The 19198-nt window shown below is 39.7% G+C and overlaps 1 protein-coding gene across 6 annotated transcripts in view; it reads right to left on the bottom strand.

Annotated features, from left to right (window-relative positions):
• Window positions 1-1213: 1213 nt before the first annotated feature.
• Window positions 1214-19198, bottom strand: part of TRAPPC12 (trafficking protein particle complex subunit 12) — a 57739-nt gene continuing 39754 nt past the window's right edge. For 2 of the 6 annotated variants that reach the window (XM_080615401.1, XM_080615402.1), the window contains 4 exons: window positions 11953-12051; window positions 3775-3875; window positions 2898-2985; window positions 1214-1525 (listed from right to left, as the gene is read on the bottom strand). In XM_080615401.1, coding sequence (XP_080471527.1) covers window positions 1283-1525; window positions 2898-2985; window positions 3775-3875; window positions 11953-12051 — 531 coding nt within the window. In that variant the 3' untranslated portion in view covers window positions 1214-1282. Of the gene's footprint in view, window positions 1526-2897; window positions 2986-3774; window positions 4202-11952; window positions 12052-12441; window positions 12685-19198 lie in introns of those variants that run through there. The other 4 variants (XR_013956593.1, XR_013956594.1, XR_013956595.1 and 1 more) reach the window with 4 other exon arrangements.

Here is a 19198-nt window from a genome sequence, read left to right as displayed (position 1 = left end):
AACAGATGTATATGTTCACGCACAAGGAACGGAAGTATATGGCTTTAATCTACAATATAGCTGAAGGGAGAAATGTGGGCAGGGATATGAAATTAACTGATACTGCAGCGGTACTGTGATTCCAAAAATGTGTGTTCCAAGGGATGTCAGAATCACTGTATGCTGGTATTGTCCCATCAGTGGTAACTTCCTTCTGTCCTGCTCTGCATCACTCCATTTGCTTCCACTTTGTGTGGCCTAACCCTTAGATACCTCTGCCTCAGTCTCCCCATCCTCTTCCCTGGGAAATGCTTTCTGCACCGTGTTTTCATTCGGTAAGAGGAGAACTGAGCTGAAATGGGCTGCGTATGTGCTTTGACTAAACAGCAGTGCTCCTTTCCCTGCGAGAAGGATGCCAGAGTGGAGCACTTATGCCTGTCTGCATAGAGAGGAATCCACAGCTTCCAGGGTAGGCATGAGGAAGACAGTACAGTAAGAGCTGAAGTACACATGCACAAGTTATGGGGTCCTTAGTACAATCTTGTGGCATCTGCTAGTGACAGTCAAGTTGAGATGCGGGATAGAGAGTGGGAGAGAGGAAATATGTATTGAAGCAAGCATTAGTTTGGGAATAGAGAAAACCTCCACTCCCACTCACAGCTTTCCAGAATGCTTTAATCTGAAATATCTGAAAGATCACAACACCAAGAAAGTACAGGGAGCCCACTTAGTGTCATTCAGATGATAGTCCCTCATAATGTGGGAAATTCATATTGTGGGGAACTGTGTGACTCCCTCACATGCCATCTGGATGTGGCGTGATGACTACCAAGCAACCTCTGCTAAGAGCAGTGAACATAGAAAGGTATAATACTCAACAGTCTGATGGGGCTAAATGAGACACATGCAGTAAGAGCAAGTGAAAAGAAGTGCAGTCAGAATTTCATTTCTACAATACACATACTGATACTCTGTCAGTAACTCTTAGCTAATGAAATTAGCTCATGTGATTTGCTAATTACTGAAAAACTGTAACAACCATCAAGACAACATAAGGTCAAATTCATTTTTTCGTATAAAAAGAATCTGGGTAATTGACTTGTACATAAGATTTGTAGGGATGAACCGGCTCTGGGTCAACACAAAGTCTTCACAATGATACGACTGTCAGAGAACAACAAACTCAGTAGTAATGCCACTGAATACTCATAATTGAATAGATTTTATTTCACATTTACACATTAGCAAGAGTATATACAATTTAAAAAATCAGCCTTGCTGGAAAAAAATAGTTGGAAATGATCTACCCTAACTTGAGACACTGAGTATTAAAGCTATCGCCCTCTTTGATAGCTACAGCCTCTAAAAGTGCCTGCTTCTTCTGCATACTGCGGGATGACTCCAGTTCATACATTGTTGTCAGGTTGAAGAGAACACTCTCATGTAGGTAGTGTTTAGGGTCCTGCTGAACCATTCCTTCCAACTGCCGGAGAGAATCCTTCAGTCTTCCCAGATAAAGAAGACAAACGGCAGCATTGTTATTAGCCTAGAGAAAAAATATATTGTAAACAAATAAGTGTGTGTGTATATGTATGTATTTACAAGTGATGAGAGAAAAGGAAAAAAAGTCTAGTGTCTGGAGTTAGAACAGATTTACTATGTGCTAAGAATTACTGTTTTGTGTGTGCATGTGCATAAGTAACTAAAATACATTCTCAGTCATACAATCCAACCCTTTTCTTCTGCTTGTTCTCAGGATTTATCCTGTGCCAGAAGGACCTGCTGACTTTTAAGAGTTCAAACTCTAAAAAACAGAGTCTAAAATGCAATATAAATAGGACAGGACATCAGTCAGTTAATTCTGAAAGTCAACTGAAATGAATTTCAGGCAATGCATGAGCCTCTGCACACTGTCATTTTCATACTCTTTTTTTAATGACTTCACTATATCTTCACAAGTGGGTTTTTTTTTTTCTCTCTGGCTTACATAATTCTGGAAGGAATTATCCTATCACAAAGGCATCTACAACTGACTTCTAGTAAATTCAGCAGATAGGGCAGTCTAAATACATCATAAATGACCAAGTCAGGCTCCATTTTCTCTTCCACACAAAATAGGCTTTATGAGTTACCACAAGATTCCAACAATACAATCATATAAGGTCTTTAGCAGCAGAAACATTGTCACTTTCTGAAAGCTGCAGATAAGGGGAAGAACACAGGCTTTAAAAAAACCCACCTTTTCTCTTCCTTTAGGAAACCTTACTGCTCCTGTGTGAGTTACTATAGGTACTGTTTTACAGCCTGCGAAATGATGCAATTCATGTGCTGCCTAAACTCAGTCCCCTCAGTCTTTAAAGGTCCTTGGACCAGGCTACTGGGGGTAAGCTGTCTCACTTCTTAGGAACACTCTTCCGTGACCATGCGCTGAAAGCTGCCAAATGTAGAAAACCCAGAAGTAAATAAAGAGCTCTTCTTTGATCTCTTGTGATGGGAATCCAAGGCTCTGATATGCAACGTGTTAAAAATGCCATGTTTAAAATTACAGTATCCCTTCAGTGTTGTGTGAAATCAAGTTAATCGGATATACGTTGGCAGCTGCCATTTCGTTTCCTGACATGCATGTCTCTGCTAAAAACAGCGAATGCAAAAAGAAGTGCTTTTGCGAAGATCCCACTAACCTAATGCCTCGTGATCTTTACATGCATGTCTAAGTATTCATGCCCTTCATACAGACTGGTTCTTCATTTCCTATCCCCTTTGTATTTTATGTATACTAAAAACCCTTCGGCACACATGCCACATCCAATTTTTCTATAAAGCTCTGAGCATACTCTGGGTACTAATTAAATCCACACATAAAGCATTATGAGAATAATTGAGGTGTTCATTATAAATGTAGCAATTTGGAGATTTACCACAGCATTTGATGAGTCGATCCTTAAAATTTCTGTGAAAAATCGATGAGCTTCTGCAAAATTATTCTGACCAAGGTGGAGAAAGGCTCTGGAAAGTAAGTGACATACAAATGAGTCCTCCTCAGAAACCTAAGGTGATAATGTATTTTAAAAAGAGTGGACACCATTTTTTATTTTCCTTCTTACAGATGTGAGAGTTTCTGACATTTGCTCTTCACGGTATAATTACAACCAGCAAGGAGACACTGATCTACAGACAAATGGAATGACAACTTGGATCATTTGGCTATTACATATTCTGCCTACCAAAGCAACTGTCTTCATCATGTTTTTATTAATTCAAATGCAGATACTCTCTTCCTGAAATTATTTCTCTTCATCAAATTAGCCACACTATGTAATTTTCAGAGCACTTTCGAATAGTATTTCCCAAATATATTAAGCCAACGTGCTAACAATTACAAACTGGGTCCCCCATCATGCAGCTTGATTTACTACAATGTATTCCAGCATTTGAAACTACCAGGCACTAACTTTACCAGCAGATCTCACTGTAGGATAAGGGCTCAAAATATCCTCTCCTAAAAGTTATTTATGCAAATGTATATTGAAAAAGCAGAGTGAAAATATGCAATGCATGGAAGAATGAGAAAAAGCTTTGTAAAATCAACTGAAGGATCACAATTTCTATCCAGGATAATATGTCTGTACCAAGTGATACAGATCTCCTGGGTCTAAATGCCATTCAATCTCACTTATGACAGATGTAGTTACATAAAAGAGAGAAAAGGAACAGGACTGTCTCAAGGGTAGTTTAATGTTCACAATGCATACTTTGCAAAACTGTATTTTAAATTTTCATTTAGCTATTATCTACCTGTTCATTAAAACCATAATTTGGCTCTGTAGTCCGTCCAATTTGTGAGTCACTTTCTCAACGTCTTGAAAATATTTTTCTGCAGTTTTTATGTCTCCAATCTAGACAGTAAAATCACAAGAAAGTTACCACAATAAAAAGAAAAGAGATCCAGCCTGATTATATCTTTTACAAACCATAAGAATGAGAAAACATATCAAAGTCCATTATATAGTTGTCTGGCACCAAGCTGATTGAGTAACATCTGTTACCAAACAAGGAATTTGAAGAACCACATTAGGGTCATGAAAAAAGAACACCAGAAGTTTTATCTAAAGCAGTGTTTCTCAGCTGTGATTGTGGAGCATTCATGGACTGTATGGCAGGGGTGCTCCACCTCCTCATTTAGCTCTTTTGTTGTAATTGACTCCAGAGTTCCTAAAATTAGCTGAAAATGAGAAAAGGTCAGAATTACTTCCAGGGAGAAGGGGTGTTACTCTGCAGGAAGTGAAGACAGACCCTGCCCATAGGCAGAAGCTGTCAATCAGGCAAGAGAACTGGAATACAGTAGCCTGGTAGCTGGTGTAGGACCCATACTCAGTTAACCCACAATTTACGGGTCATAGTGACATGGTTTAGTGTGAGCTGTCCCTGCCCATGGCAGGGGGGTGGGAACTAGATGATCTTAAGGTCCTTTCCAACCCTAACTATTCTATGATTCTATAGCCGGGGACCACAGGATGACCTCAGAGCATCACACTAAAACATGTCGCAAAACAACCCCAATGCAATGGGCCGCTGCGGGTACTGGGAAGACAGCCGATTTGCAGATTAAAAAATACTGGAGCATGGATTATGCAGGCTGAAGGTATGAGGGACCTGAAAATTGGCATAAAGAGGAACAGATTTTATGGTGAACAGGGAAGAGGATTCCGAGAAAGCAAGGGATATTTTGCCTACGGGTATGTCACATACATTGGTATTGGAGATGAAAAAGCCCCCAACACAAACATGCAAAGAAGGCCCTTTGGTAAATAAGTTAGCAATGTATGTTTCATAGAAGGATATACTCCTGCTTTTGGTGTGGTTTCACAGTGCAGTGCCTAATTTCAGGCTGAAGAGATGGAAAGAGAAGAAAACTTACTACTGGGTAAAACAAATCTATCAAAAGAAGTAAAACTAATCTAGTTCAGGAGCATAAAGCCACGGAAACCAGGCAGCCCTCAGTGGGGAGATTTAAGGGGTTCTTAAGTGAACACCTATTTAAGAACAGGACATTACCAAAAACGTTTGTGACAAATGTGTTAAAGTGTCCTTAATGCTCTCAGATGGTGAATTCCAGCCACCCTAGGAAACTTATTCCAGACTTCTTAAATTACCTCAGTATTGGAAAAATACACCCTAAGTCTATCTTGTTGCATTTTTTACCTCAACTTTTGGTCCCGTCCATAGTAGTTCAGGGATAACAGTCCAAGTTCTCTTTTTTAACAGTCTCTTATATACCTAAAAATTTTTATTGCACTTTCTCCTACATTTTTAATTCTAGAATGATAATCAATTTTCAGCTTCTCACAGTTAATGCTTTCTGGATTCCCTCATCATTCTTGCTGCCCTCTGAACTCTTTCCTGTTACTTCACATCCTCCCAAATGCCCGCGTAAGAGGTCATGACACTCCAACTAACCTCTCGCCACCAGTGAGAATGGAAGAATTACTTTACGTTTCGCATTTGAATACCAAGTTTGCTTTTATGCCACAGTATTTTAAACCACACAGGTTTGTTTACTCATGTGTAGTTTGCTTACCCTTAGGCTGATTCCTTTCCACAGAACAGTGCCTTCTTGTTTCCTATTTTGTATTTGTGTATTGCTCCCAATCTTTGGTAGTATTTTGCCTTTGCTATTTGAATCACAGCCAACTGAACATTTCAGTTTCTCAACTTGTCAAGATTAATTTGCATTCTGATCCTGCCCTTCATAGTGTCTGCACCATACGAGCACCTAACCAAAAATACAAACACTGCAACCCCTAAAGGGAACCTTGTGGAAAAGATCATGTAGCAAGTCCTTCTAGTCTACCAGTAAATGACTTTCCAAGTACACTTCTCAGACACAGCAAACATCCATCTTAAGGTTTCATCTACATTTCCTCCCAATATGCTTATGTATCATAGCAGCAGTGATTGCATTCAAAGATGCTCGTCAACCCTTGCCCTCATGGGGGACATCAACCACCCTGACATCTGTTGGAGGGATAGTACGGCCCGGACAAGCAATCCAAGAGATTCCTCAATTGTGTGGAAGACAACTTCCTTCTGCAAGTAACAGAGGAGCTGACAAGGAGAGGTGCCATGCGTGACCTCGTGCTCACCAACAGGGAAGGGCTGGTTGGAAATGTGACGCTCCAGGGCGTCAGTGCTACTTGGTTGTAGCGATCACGAGATGGTCAAATTCGAGATCCTCTGGACAGTGAGAAGACTGTGCAGCAAGCTCACTGCCCTGGACTTCAGGAAAGCAGACTTTGGCCTCTTCAGGAACTTGCTTAGTAAGGTTCCATAGGATACAGCCCTAGAGGGCAGGGGGGCCCAAGACTGTTGGTTGATATTCAGGGATCACCTGCTCCAAGCTCAAGACTGTTGCATCCCAACTAGAAGGAAGTGCAGCAGGAGGGCCAGGAGACCTCCTTGGATGGATAAGAAGCTGCTCAGGAAACTCTTGAGGGAAAAAAGAGGCTTATAGAAAGTGGAAGCAGGGACAGGCGGCCTGGGAACAATACAGGGATGTTGTCTGGGAAGCTAGGGACCAGGTTAGGAAATCTAAGGCCTAGTTCAAATTAAACATGGCTAGGGATGTAAAAGATAACAGGAAGGGATTCTATAGGTATGCAGCGAATAAAAGACAGACTAGGGACAACACAGGCCCCCTTCGGAAACTTATCAGGAGAACTGGCTACCATGGATTTGGAGAAGGCTGAGGTTCTTAATGACTTCATTGCCTCGGTCTTCACTGGCAAATGCTCTGACCACACCACCCAAGTCTTGAGAGGCAGACACAAGGACTGTGAGAATGAAGACCCTAGGCCCACTGTAGGAGAGGATCTGGTTCGAGACCATCTTAAAAACCTAAACGTACACAAGTCCATGGGACCTGGTGAAATCCACCCACGGGTCCTGAAGGAGCTGGCAGATGAAGTTCTGAAGTCACTGTCCATCATATTTGAAAAATCATGGCAGTCAGGTGAAGTTCCCAATGACTGAAAAAGGGAAATATAACCCCCATTTTCAAGAAGGGGAAAGTGGGTGACCTGGGGAATTACAGACCAGTCACTCTCACCTCTGTGCCTAGCAAAATCTTGGAGCAGATTCTCCTGGAAGACATGCTAAGGCACATGAAAAACAACAAGGAGGTGCTTGGTGACAGCCAGCATGGCTTCACTAAGGGGAAATCCTGCCTGACCGATTTGGTGGCCTTCTATGACGGGGCTATGAAACTGATGGACAGGGGTAGAGCAGTTGATGTCATCTACCTGGACTTGTGCAAAGCATTCGACACTGTCCCACATGACATCCTTGTCTCTAAATTGGAGAGACATCAATTTGATGGGTGGACCACTCGGTGGATAAAGAACTGGCTGGACGGCCGCACGCAAAGAGTTGTGGTCAATGGCTCGATGTCCGGCTGGAGACCGGTAATGAGTGGTGTCCCTCAGGGATCGGTGTTAGGATTGGTCTTGTTCAGCATCTTTGTCGGTGACATGGACAGTGGGATTGAGTGCGTCCTCAGCAAGTTTGCTGATGACACCAAGCTGTGTGGTTCGGTTGATAAGAAAGCTCCATCCCTGGCGGTGTTCAAGGCCGGGCTGGACAGAGCCGTGGGTGACATGGTTTAGTGGGAGGTGTCCCTGCCCATGGCAGGAAGGTTGGAACCTGAAGATCTTAAGGTCCTTTCCAACCCTAACTATGCTATGATTCTATGATTATATGCAACTGTTCATCTACCAAAGCATTTATGGAATACCCATTAATAATTAACCTTATGAAAGAGATGCATTTCTCCCAGATGTTACATAAATAGCTCAAAGAAACCAAACATCATTCATTCTAAAAGCTTAAACATTCAGTTGTAATGACAAAGAATACAGTTGCTCTATATTAATACTAGTTAAGGTGTAAGCCACCAAGAAAATAAACTACATTTAACTAAAGGATAATATTGGCTCAAGTGTAAATGAATCTGCCCTTGAATATTTTTAGCCTGGAAATTAGAAGGAAGCCCCTAACCACGACATTAATCAATTTCTAAAGCAAGCTACCAGTTTGCTCCAATGGGAGCTTGATGAGTCCAAATCTAATATGCTTTGAGACTAATCACAACTTATTTGTGATCATGATGGGTTCTAATTTCTTAGCAGTATCTTGTATCTTCTCCGCAAACATGCCAAACTTTCAATTCTTAGTTATCCCACTGAGGGGAAAAAGTCTACTTTTTTTGCGGGGGGGGGGGGGGGGGGGGGGCACAACGGAACATTTAGAAGAAAGAATTACTCTTAATTAGTCATTAACATGTTAAAATTTAAAGTGGTCTTCATCACTTAATTTTATTTCACTTATTTCAGCAAACTTGACTTCAGTATCTAATAACAGTTATCACTTTGAATAAAAATAGCTTCCAACATGGAACCTCCAGAATAGTATGCACTTCAGTTTGTTTATCTAGAAAACAAGATGATTCTTCTTAAGAACTGCTTGGATTTATCTATTGCTTTTAACTCTGTTTTGCAGCAGTCTATTGCAGAGGCTAAGGTCAGGCAGCTTTCCACTTCCTAAATTGTTTAATGTTGTTATTTAAATGGCAATTTTGGATAGGTCAGCCAGCAAGCAGACTCTATTAGTAGCACACAACATAATCCTAGAGACTAAAATGTGTTCACTGTTTCCCTCTTTCATGTGAATTTCTGTTTTATAGGTCAGGTGATTACTGACAGAATTACAGTGCTTCTGAGAATTTCTCTGCAATAGCCTCTGTGTTTTTCTGCATTCTCCACTTCTCTCATCCTCATTTCCCACATATATTAAGGCACCAGCTAATGAGTGATTACTCATGATCATGAGTGATACCATGCATGAGATCCAGGCCTCTTTATGTGCCATTATATGTGAAGATAAGGAAGACAAGGTGCCTTAATCTAGTATGCTCAATGTAATTAAGAAGAAATAAACCACACAAAATAAGGTTTTGTATGTTGAAAAAAAAAATTACCTTTTTATTTCTATTAAACTTCTGACTTACACTTCTACATTATTGCTTTGTTTCATGTGTGATGTCTCTTGTCAAACAGTATCTGTGACTGATAAGCAGCTAAAATCTGGCTCTCTTAGTCCCCTCTTGGATGATGTTTAAAGTTAACAGAACAGTCTGAGGTTATTTAGGAATCACTATCTGGTTTTGAGAAGCTGTGACATTTGAATACCAGAAAACTACTTTCCCATTTTACCTGCAAGACTTCTTTTCCACAGAGTGCCTCATCAACAATGCACACATATCGCACAACGATCTTACAAAAATGATGGTGCCCAAGCCTGCAACACATTTATCTTTCTTTCATTTGAGCTTCCTGGTTTTGTTTACCTGCACACTGCTTATTTCTTTTATACATCAAAATCTTGCATCTGTTGCAACAGTACCCTCCAGACAGAGCTGAAGATTTTGTCACAAAAGAAAACCAATGAGCAAAACAATAAAGATTTATCTCCTTAAGGTGCTAGAAGAAAGGAAACATTTGAATTTAAAAGTGATGCTTCTTATTAGCTAGTATCTAGGATCAGATGAAAATCTCAAGGGCTCCTCATACTTTCTTGCTATGTCCAATTCTGACAGTAAAACCACTAAATTTGTCACAGCCAACACTGTGGATGTCAGCAACTCCAAATGACTGTACAGAGCCTGCAAACGCTGCTTTTGAAATTGGACAGACAGTCAGGAGATGCTTTCCTCCTGACAATGAACTTCATCCTATAGCAAACAGAGCTATTAACAGACTGGAGTGACAGTAGTGCAAACACTCCCATTAGCAAGGCAGTACCAGTAACATACCCAGTTGTTTCCCAGTAAGACAAATGCTATTAATAACTTGTATTTTCAATAGTATTATGCATATTTACAGTACCATTCTTTAATAAGCATAATTACTAGGTTGCCTATTTAGGTAATAACTAATGCACACAGCCAGTATCACAAAATTGCTTTATAGTGATGGAGATCCACTTCCAACCAGAGACTTTTAATGACAAACATGTCTACCACACTGTGAAAACATGTTCCTGCTGAGAACCGAAAATCCATAACTGAGTTTTAATGACATTCTATGATTTCTAGCAAGCAATATTAATGACAGAATTATCTATCAAGAGTAAATTATTCTATTTTAATATAATTTTATAACACAAATGCCACAAATATAATTGTTTGTAAACTCAGATTTATAATAAGGGGAAGTAGATAAAAAAGGCAAAGTTTGAAATATCAGTAAAAGAAGTATGAAAGAACTGAGAACTCATGAAATACTATGGGGAAATGGGACCAGTATTATTTAATATATGGGACCAGTATTATTTAATATATGGGACCAGTATTATTTAATATATTCATCAATGATTTAGATGAGGGAATTGAGTGTACTGTCAGCAAGTTTGCTGATAACACTAAGCTGGGAGGAGTGGCTGACACGCCAGAAGGCTGTGCTGCCATCCAGCGGGACCTGGACAGGCTGGAGAGTTGGGCAGGGAGAAACTTGATGAAATATAACAAGGGAAAGTGCAGAGTCCTGCATCTGGGCAAGAACAACCCCAGGTTCCAGTATAGGTTGGGGAACGACCTGTTAGAGAGTAGTGTAGGGGAGAGGGACCTGGGGGTCCTAGTGGATGGCAGGATGACCATGAGCCAACACTGTGCCCTTGTGGCCAAGAAGGCCAATGGCATCCTGGGGTGTATTAGAAGGGGGGCGGTCAGTAGGTCGAGAGAGGTCCTCCTTCCCCTCTACTCTGCCCTGGTGAGACCGCATCTGGAATATTGTGTCCAGTTCTGGGCCCCTCAGTTCAAGAAGGACAGGGACCTGCTGGAGAGAGTCCAGCGCAGGGCAACTAAGATGATTAAGGGAGTGGAGCATCTCCCTTATGAGGAAAGGCTGAGGGAGCTGGGTCTCTATAGTTTGGAGAAGAGGAGACTGCGGGGGGACCTTATTAGTGTATATAAATATATAAAGGGGGAGTGTCATGAGGATGGAGCCAGGCTCTTCTCAATGGCTAACAATGATAGGACAAGGGGTAATGGGTATAAACTGGAACACAAGAGGTTCCACTTAAACTTGAGAAGAAACTTCTTCTCAGTGAGGGTGACAGAACACTGGAACAGGCTGCCCAGGGAGGTTGTGGAGTCTCCTTCTCTGGAGACATTCAAAACCCGCCTGGACACATTCCTGTGTAACCTTATCTAGGTGTTCCTGCTCTGGCAGGGGGATTGGACTAGATGATCTTTTGAGGTCCCTTCCAATCTCTAACATACTGTGATACTGTGATACTGTGATACTACAAATTAAAATCATATAATAAACCAGATACTAATAATTTAGTTGCATCATAGTCTGATAAAGAAGAAAGTATTGCTGTACTTACATCTTTTTCACTTATTATTATAAGTACATAGCTATATAAGTATTTATTATACTTGTGCGTTCTGTTTTTGCTTTTAATATGCCCTCCACTGTCTCCTCAGGGGTATAACCTGGACAAAAGAAGGAAACTCTCCAATTTTTGCTAGATGATGATAGCAGCTATACAGTGTGACTGAGAGGTGCATGCAGTTTGAGGCAGTGAGAAATGAGTTTTTAGTGAAATTCTAGCTCACTGAAGTCAATGGGAGCTTTACCATTAGTTTCAGGGAAAGTAGAATGTTGTCTTTTGATCAAGTTATTAGCATTATTTTCTACAGCATGTTCTTTGTCCATTAATGTACTTCCAATATTGTAGGTGCTTTATATTTCCTAACTTTACCTAGTATCACATGGTAGAAGTATTTGTTTTGACCACTGCCTCTACAATTTGACACACACCCTGTAAAACAGTTCTAGTTTTGAATGCAACACTTATTCACTACATAGCTGTCAACAGCAATACTACCCAGCAGATTTAGAATAAAATGCATACCTGAAGGAAAATCCTTCCAATTCCACTTAACAGCTGAGGCTCTTGCTGTGGGTAATATTTGATGACGGTGTGATATGCATCTACAGCAAGCACATAGTCCTAAGGAGTGAAAAGAACATGACCAGGTATTTAAGCTCAGCATTCTTCAGCCTTTATGTCTCCTTTTTAAAGGCATATTCAAATGGAATTAAAGTCATTGCAACTTGTCAGTGGAACAGGATTTCTACTTATTGCAGGCAGTAGGAGCTGACTATATTGGTCATTTCTCAGTTATACTAGAACTGCAAACACAGGGGATCTTTGTCGCGGAAAGGACTCAGTCGGAGATCAATGTGATCAGACGAAGCCATTTATTATAGAAAACGAACTCTTTATATATTAATTCTTAAAGTTGTTTACACTAACTTGGCCCACTGTGATTGGATACATATCTTTAAGGCCCTTAACAACTAACATATAACTGGTTAAGCACAGGTGTGAGAACCTGACCTTCAAAGTTTTCCAACAGTCCTCAATTTAGCAACTTAGTAAATTCCAGCTCCTTCTTATCTTGATGGGACTCTCACTCCCAGTGCCTCACTCCCATCCTCCTTCACCTTTAGCTGTCCCTTGGTTCATGTCGAACTCCAGGTAGGCACTTGCTGATCTGGGTATGTGGCCGTTCTTTGCCAGAAAATCATCCACAGATCTTCCTCTTTTTTTCCCCCCAAATGGATAATATTCTCTTTGTAGCTAAATGCCAAGAACAAAAAATCTGAACATTTACTCTTCATCTTAGATTATGATTTAGGATGAAAGTCAAAAGCCTTCTGTGTGCCCAGGGTCTCATGTTTCAAATATATGTATAATTTACATGGTTTAACAAACTACGCTCCAAAGCTTTGGGAACTGCTTGTGCACATGCTCTTAACTTCTGAAAAATATAATGTGACAGAAGCTGCAATACATTTTCAGATGACAAACCAGCACTACAGCCAAGAGAAATGAGACCTTTTCTATTCTTCCACCCAAACCCTCTTCCCTTCTACCATACAGAGTAAAACTAAAAGGAGTAGATAATCTAAATAGAAAACTGATTTGGGCTAAAACTAAGTGAGGAGTGGGCTGGTTCTGAACTCCAGAAAGCCTTGCAAGTAACCCTCCCCCTGCCAATACCTGCATAAATACCTGCATAAAGCTGCCACTTGCTGGCAAGTGGAAGTTCTGAGATCTGCCCACTCAAGGTGCAGTGCAACAGCAACCTCCAGATAATGAGAAGTAACAAAAGATTCAACAAAATCATGGTCCCATTTCCCACATCAAAGAAATGTCCATGAGACTGATTACGGCAGTGCAGCTCTTTTATGGTTAAATCACAGTAATTCAATGATTTGGGCAGTAAATGACTCTAAGAGCTAGATAGATGGTCTTTGGCAGGCATATACAAAAAACTGTGCTGTACTAATCTGGTGCTTCCTGACAGTCCTGCCCTTCAGCTTAATACAAGAATTTGTGGTGGGTGTCAGGAAGCAACAAGACAACGAAGAATAATTTTTCATAACTGCACAGACATCTCTCTACCCTACTATTTTTCTTGGTCAAATTACAGTACCCATTTAACTTGTCCCTAATGTGATCACAGCTACTGGTAAAGATCCTTTTCCTTCATCTCATGCTTAGTCTGAGGAGGTGTAACTAATTTCTTTTCCTGAGGGTGCACCTAAAAAGGCTGAACCCTTTTTTAGCAGGGCCTGTTGCAATAGAAAAAGGCGTAATGGTTTTAAACTAAAAGAGGGTAGACTTAGACTAGATATAAGGAAGAAACTTTCTACAGTGACAGCAGTGAAACACTGGCACAGGCTGCCCAGAGAGATGGTATGTGCCCCACCCCTGGCAACACTCAAGGCCAGGCTTAGATGTGGTTCTGAGCAACCTGATCTAGTTGAAGATGCCCCTACTCATTTCAGGCAGGTTGGACTACATGACCCTTGAAGGTCCTTTCCAACCCAAACCATTCTCTGACTACTTGACCCATGCACCAGGGTCAACATACTAATTTTTTCATACACAAAAAATCAAGAGAAGTCTTTGGAGTCTAATCTGTATATGAGAGAAATTACATGTCCTACACTACTACAGGCTGACTTAAACAGTCCAAGATGTACTCTGTGTGACCTTTACTTGCAAACATGTATATTGTATGTTAACAGTTAACATTTTATACCAATTTTAGTGTGCCATCCATGTTTGTGATTATTATTGGTAATGGAAAAAGTTCAGAGCAAAGACAAGAGGCCATATATACAAAAAGAAAAATTATTTAAATATGGATTTATTTAGCATCCAGAGGTCAAATGTGATGAAATTTACTAACAAAATTTTTCATAAATTTATGATTTATGAAAAGCTCAATTTTTACTGTAACAGCTCTCACTAAAAGACTTCTTTCATTATGGAGTCCCACATGTCAGGTAGACATAAAAAAACTTGGAATAGGGACCCTCTGATCTGGCTACTTAAAGGAGCCATGCTTGTATTAGCTATTAATAGCTGCAAGAGTATAATTAATAAAATCTGACTGTCTATGACTGAATTTAATCCCTTCCTATTATTTAAAATTTTAGCTTTTATGCTCAGTGTCTTCTATTCCATGGTCTAAAGCTGCCCCTTACCCAATGCTTAGTCTCCTGTACACTCTGAGGCTTAGACTACACAACATGAGGTATGGGGACTTCACAAACACATCCCCAAACTGATGTAGAACAAACCCCAGGAGATCATGCAGTTAAGCTGATAGAAAAGTGTTTCTGTCAGCTTACAGTTTAGCATGAATTGACTGCAGAAAAGTCTTGGCCAGATGCAGCTGCCCAAGTGGGCACTGTCCGCATAATTACACCACCACAGGCTCCCTAGGGTAGGTAGTAGACAGCCTTGGCAGGAACAAGCACTCCAGTAATGTCTTAGGAGGCTCATGCTGTGGGAGCTTCATGGACTTGGTCTAGTCAGGCAAACAAACCCTCCTCTCCTTTTGCATTCCATGCCAAGTGATTGTTTATCACCATGCATTATAACTAGGAATACAAGAACATTCACACCTCCTAAAACGTTAGAGCTGAAGCATTAAGAGTCTATGCACTGTGTATAGTGTGGATACAGCATCCTGTTTCCATATGACAGCACATAGTGTCTGTGCTTATCTACCTCATGCCTTGCAGTACCTATCACAGAAATGGGACTTACTTGTTCCAGGATATGACAAGAGACTAAGTTATGTCTGTTCAAAGCAACCCCTAAGCACAGGCAAGGATGGCCCCAGGATGAAACTGTAAAACATTATCACAATATCCAGGCTCACTTCTAAATACTATCTCATTTTGTAGTTACTCCAGGATCCCATGGTGAGTTTTATATGGATTTCCTCCTCAGCTCCACTACTATGGAAGCTACAGTATTTCTAGAGTATTCTATATGTCATATAGAATGACACTATTCTATGGTAAGTTATAAAAGTATCTTATCTGAAAGTTCCTTCTGAAGGAGCATACTGTAAAGTATATGAGATTTGGTCTCATTTACTAAAGACTGTTTTAATTTTCGTCTTTGCTAACATGACATGGTACAAGAAGAACTGTCTGAGAGAATGATAAACAGGTGCCCTCCCAGAGGGGCAAAGTCTTGGTTGATACAAGTTGTAGTTGTGAGGAGTAAGACATTAAATACTGCCAGTAAAGAACCCGATGACTACAGTTTGTGATCTGAAGACTTAAAGGTGGGGCTGATGCATTGTCATAGTCTTTCATTTTCAAAGATTATGAGCCTTCAGATTTTCCACACCTTCATGCAAAAATGACTGAAGTTATACAATTCAGTACATGAATGAGAGTTGGCCTCTTTGTTATAAAATTGTTTTATAATTCAGTATCTGTATTATCATGAAATTTGGAGCTAATATTAAATATTCTAATCCAAGGTAGTTCTAGTACGCCATTTGATCTACCTGCACAAAAATGGCAAGTGGGGTTTGTTTTTCATTTAATGCACTGCAGTACAGCTGTACTTTCCTTCATGCATTATACATTTTCGTGTTTCCCTCACTACCACCTTAAGTACTTAAAATATTAACTGTGAGATATTTAGAAATACGCATAAATGACCATCAAGTGCAAATGCTGAGAGCAGGTTCAATAAACCCTAGACTAAAAATCAGCTTTATTTATACAAAGCGCAGAGTTCATAGATACTAACTTTTTGGAAGAGAGGACAGGGATAACTTATCCAGCCTCTCTATCTAGTGCACTTGTGGAAGGGTTATGAAAGTGGAGATTCACAGTGTTATGAATCCAAAGAGCAGTCCTGCAGCACAGTTAGGCAAAAGACATGATGATTTATGCAGTTTTTCTCCATTAAATCACAGTTCTTAGTCATCCCTTGCGTCACTAACACAAGCTGTTATCTCCTTCTTTGTACAATTTTAATCGTATTAGACCTAAATTAAAATAAAATCTAATGTTTTTATGAAAGGCAAGTTCTGAAAATGTTAAGACAATACCGAAAAAAAAAGCAAAATGTGCCTTTAATTAAGGTTAATTTAATTAAGGTTAATTGGTTACCTCCAAAACAGTATGGCTCTCCTCATTAATTTGAGATATTTAGCTATGAAGCTAATGAGGCCATATTTAAAAGACAAAAATCGTTGTGCTACATAAACAGAGTTCCTTGAGTCAGATAAGTAATACAGAAGAGATATGACAGGAAATAAACCTAATTAGAGTTGAGGATGTCTGAAGTAGATTTAAATAGTTATAGGCCCAACAGCTAATCAAAGTGTTTGGGTTTTATTTTTATTTTCAAGAGTCAACCCTAACAAGACTGCTCCCTATTAAATACCTCTGAAGTTTTCTGGGCAAAGAAAGAGGTTAGCACAAGTAAGATAATAAGTTTTTCTATTTTTACAATGATGTCACGTAGTTTTACTTTAATAATTGATTATTATTAATCTACTAATAGCACAAGCTATTCCATTCAACTAATAGTATTTGGGGTTCAAATATGACCATATTGCAATATTGTAAAAGTTCACTAGATGGCAATAGATGGCGCTGACTTGCAGAATGAAATCTGTGGCCGTTTTATTTTTCTTCTTTCTAAATTACATACACTTGAAATACTTGAATAAAAACAAATGCAGTTTTTCAAGTGTATTACACAATCGAAAAAAAAAAGTGGAACTGGTCAATTAATATAATTGTTCATTGGAGAATTAACAGAAGCGTGTTTAAAAATTATTTGAAGAAACAGTTTTACACTGAGTACTCTAGAAAGTGGAGAAGATGATTATGGCATTGCTGCATGTTAGAATGGTCTTAAAAGTATTAAATTTATAAACAACTCATATAATTATCTCACAAAGGATCTGTCACATAAGTGGAAAAAGTAACTTCATGTACTACTCTGATTTTAACTGCAACATGACTATGTCTCCTGATTTCAGCTCTAACAGTTATTTTTTCCTCCTTCTTATGAGCTGATGCAGTGCTGTGTTTTTGACTTTAGTCTGAGAACAATGCTGATAACACACTGATGTTTTAATTGTTGCTAAGTAATGTTTACCCTGATCAAGGACTTTTCAGTCTCTCACACTCTGCCAGCGAGGAGGGACACAAGAAGCCAGGAGGAAGCAGAGCCAGGACACCTGACCCAAACCAGCCAAAGGCATATTCCATACCCCAGCATGTCATGCTCAGCATATAAACTGGGGGGAGTCACCCAGAAGGGCAGATCACTGCTCAGGTTGGGCTGGATATCAGTCAGTGGGTGGTGAGCAATTGTATTTTGCATCATTTGTGTTTATTGTTTTTTACCCTTTCCCCTTTTAGTTTTATATTCTCTTCCCTTGCTATTTCCCTTACCATTATTATTATTAGTAGTAGTAGTTTTATATAATACTTTAGTTATTGGATTGTTCTTAACCCGTGAGGTTTACATTCTTTTGCTCCTCCTCCTCATCCTGCTCAGAGAGGGGTGGAAGGTGGAGGGGGTGAGAGAGTTGCTGCACGGTTCTGAGTTACCAGCTGGGCTTAAACCACAACACAATGTTTGGAAAATCTTTCATGAAAACTTTACTCCTCCATATAGGGATATTTCTGAAAACTGAGACATCTGCAACTACTCCACAGCCAATGCACTGAAACGCAAATTTCAGATGGAAGTGGTTGTGGGTCACCTGGAAGTTACTGTTTAACCATAAACCTCTAACTTAACAGCTGCTTGATAGGCCCTAAATACAACTGGCCTTAAGAAGTACCTGAGCTGCAGTATTTCTGGAGTACCATTTCCAAAATGGTGATAATCAGTATTCACAAATATCCTTCCATCACTAGAAGAAAATAGCAATAATGGGACCAAACCAGAAAAAAAAAGAGAACTATGCATGCATGTGGATTTGTGTGTACACGAGAAGAAAAACACTGAAAGTGTTAAAAACAATTCACAGCCAAAAGTAAAGTGAAATTCTTGAGGAAAAAAAAAAAAACCAAACCAACCCAAACAAAAACAGTATTACCAGCATTTTCTTATTTCTATCTTCTACTTTGTTTGGGATGGAAACTCCTGCTTTTCTGCACTTGGGTTTTTGAAAACAAAAGTTGCTTGAAAAAAAAACCTATGTCAAGTACCTACTTCAAAACACAAATGTTGACTAGTTCTTAAAAATGACTCCTGTTTTAATGGACAATTATTTCTATTCCAGACAGCAATGTCCTCATCACAATATCATTATGAATACCTATTTCTGTTTTCTGTAATTCTCACAAAAAGGATATTCCATTTCATGCCAAGCAATATTTGGATAACTGGATCTCTTCTAAACAATGCAGGCTTTTTGAGGTATTGTATTATTAAGAATGGAGCCACATTTGGGAAGAAACTCGGTAAACATCAGAGGGTCAGGTCTGGCACGACCTTGGGCAACCAAAGATCAGGAAGCAAGGACTGCAAATCTCGGCCTGTGAAGATTATATTGCTGACAGCTTTGCTCCAAGGCTGTTGCTGCTAATTGATTTGTGAAATACAGTTAAGCTAACAGCAGTATACTGCAAGAATGGTGGCCTCTCTGTTTCCCTGACCATGAGGTGAACAGCAGTTGTTTTATTTCTGCTTTCTGAATACAAGGAGAAGCCAAGAGTGTTGCACCAAATGCAGTAGGATTGGTTGAAGAAGTAAGAAGGTATCAAGGCAAAAAAAACCACAACAGTGGAAGCTAGTTACT

This window comes from Psittacula echo (genome assembly GCF_963264785.1).
Source record: "Psittacula echo genome assembly, chromosome: 4".
Classification (NCBI taxonomy): domain Eukaryota; kingdom Metazoa; phylum Chordata; class Aves; order Psittaciformes; family Psittacidae; genus Psittacula; species Psittacula echo.
This window is presented reverse-complemented; position numbering and strand designations above follow the sequence as displayed.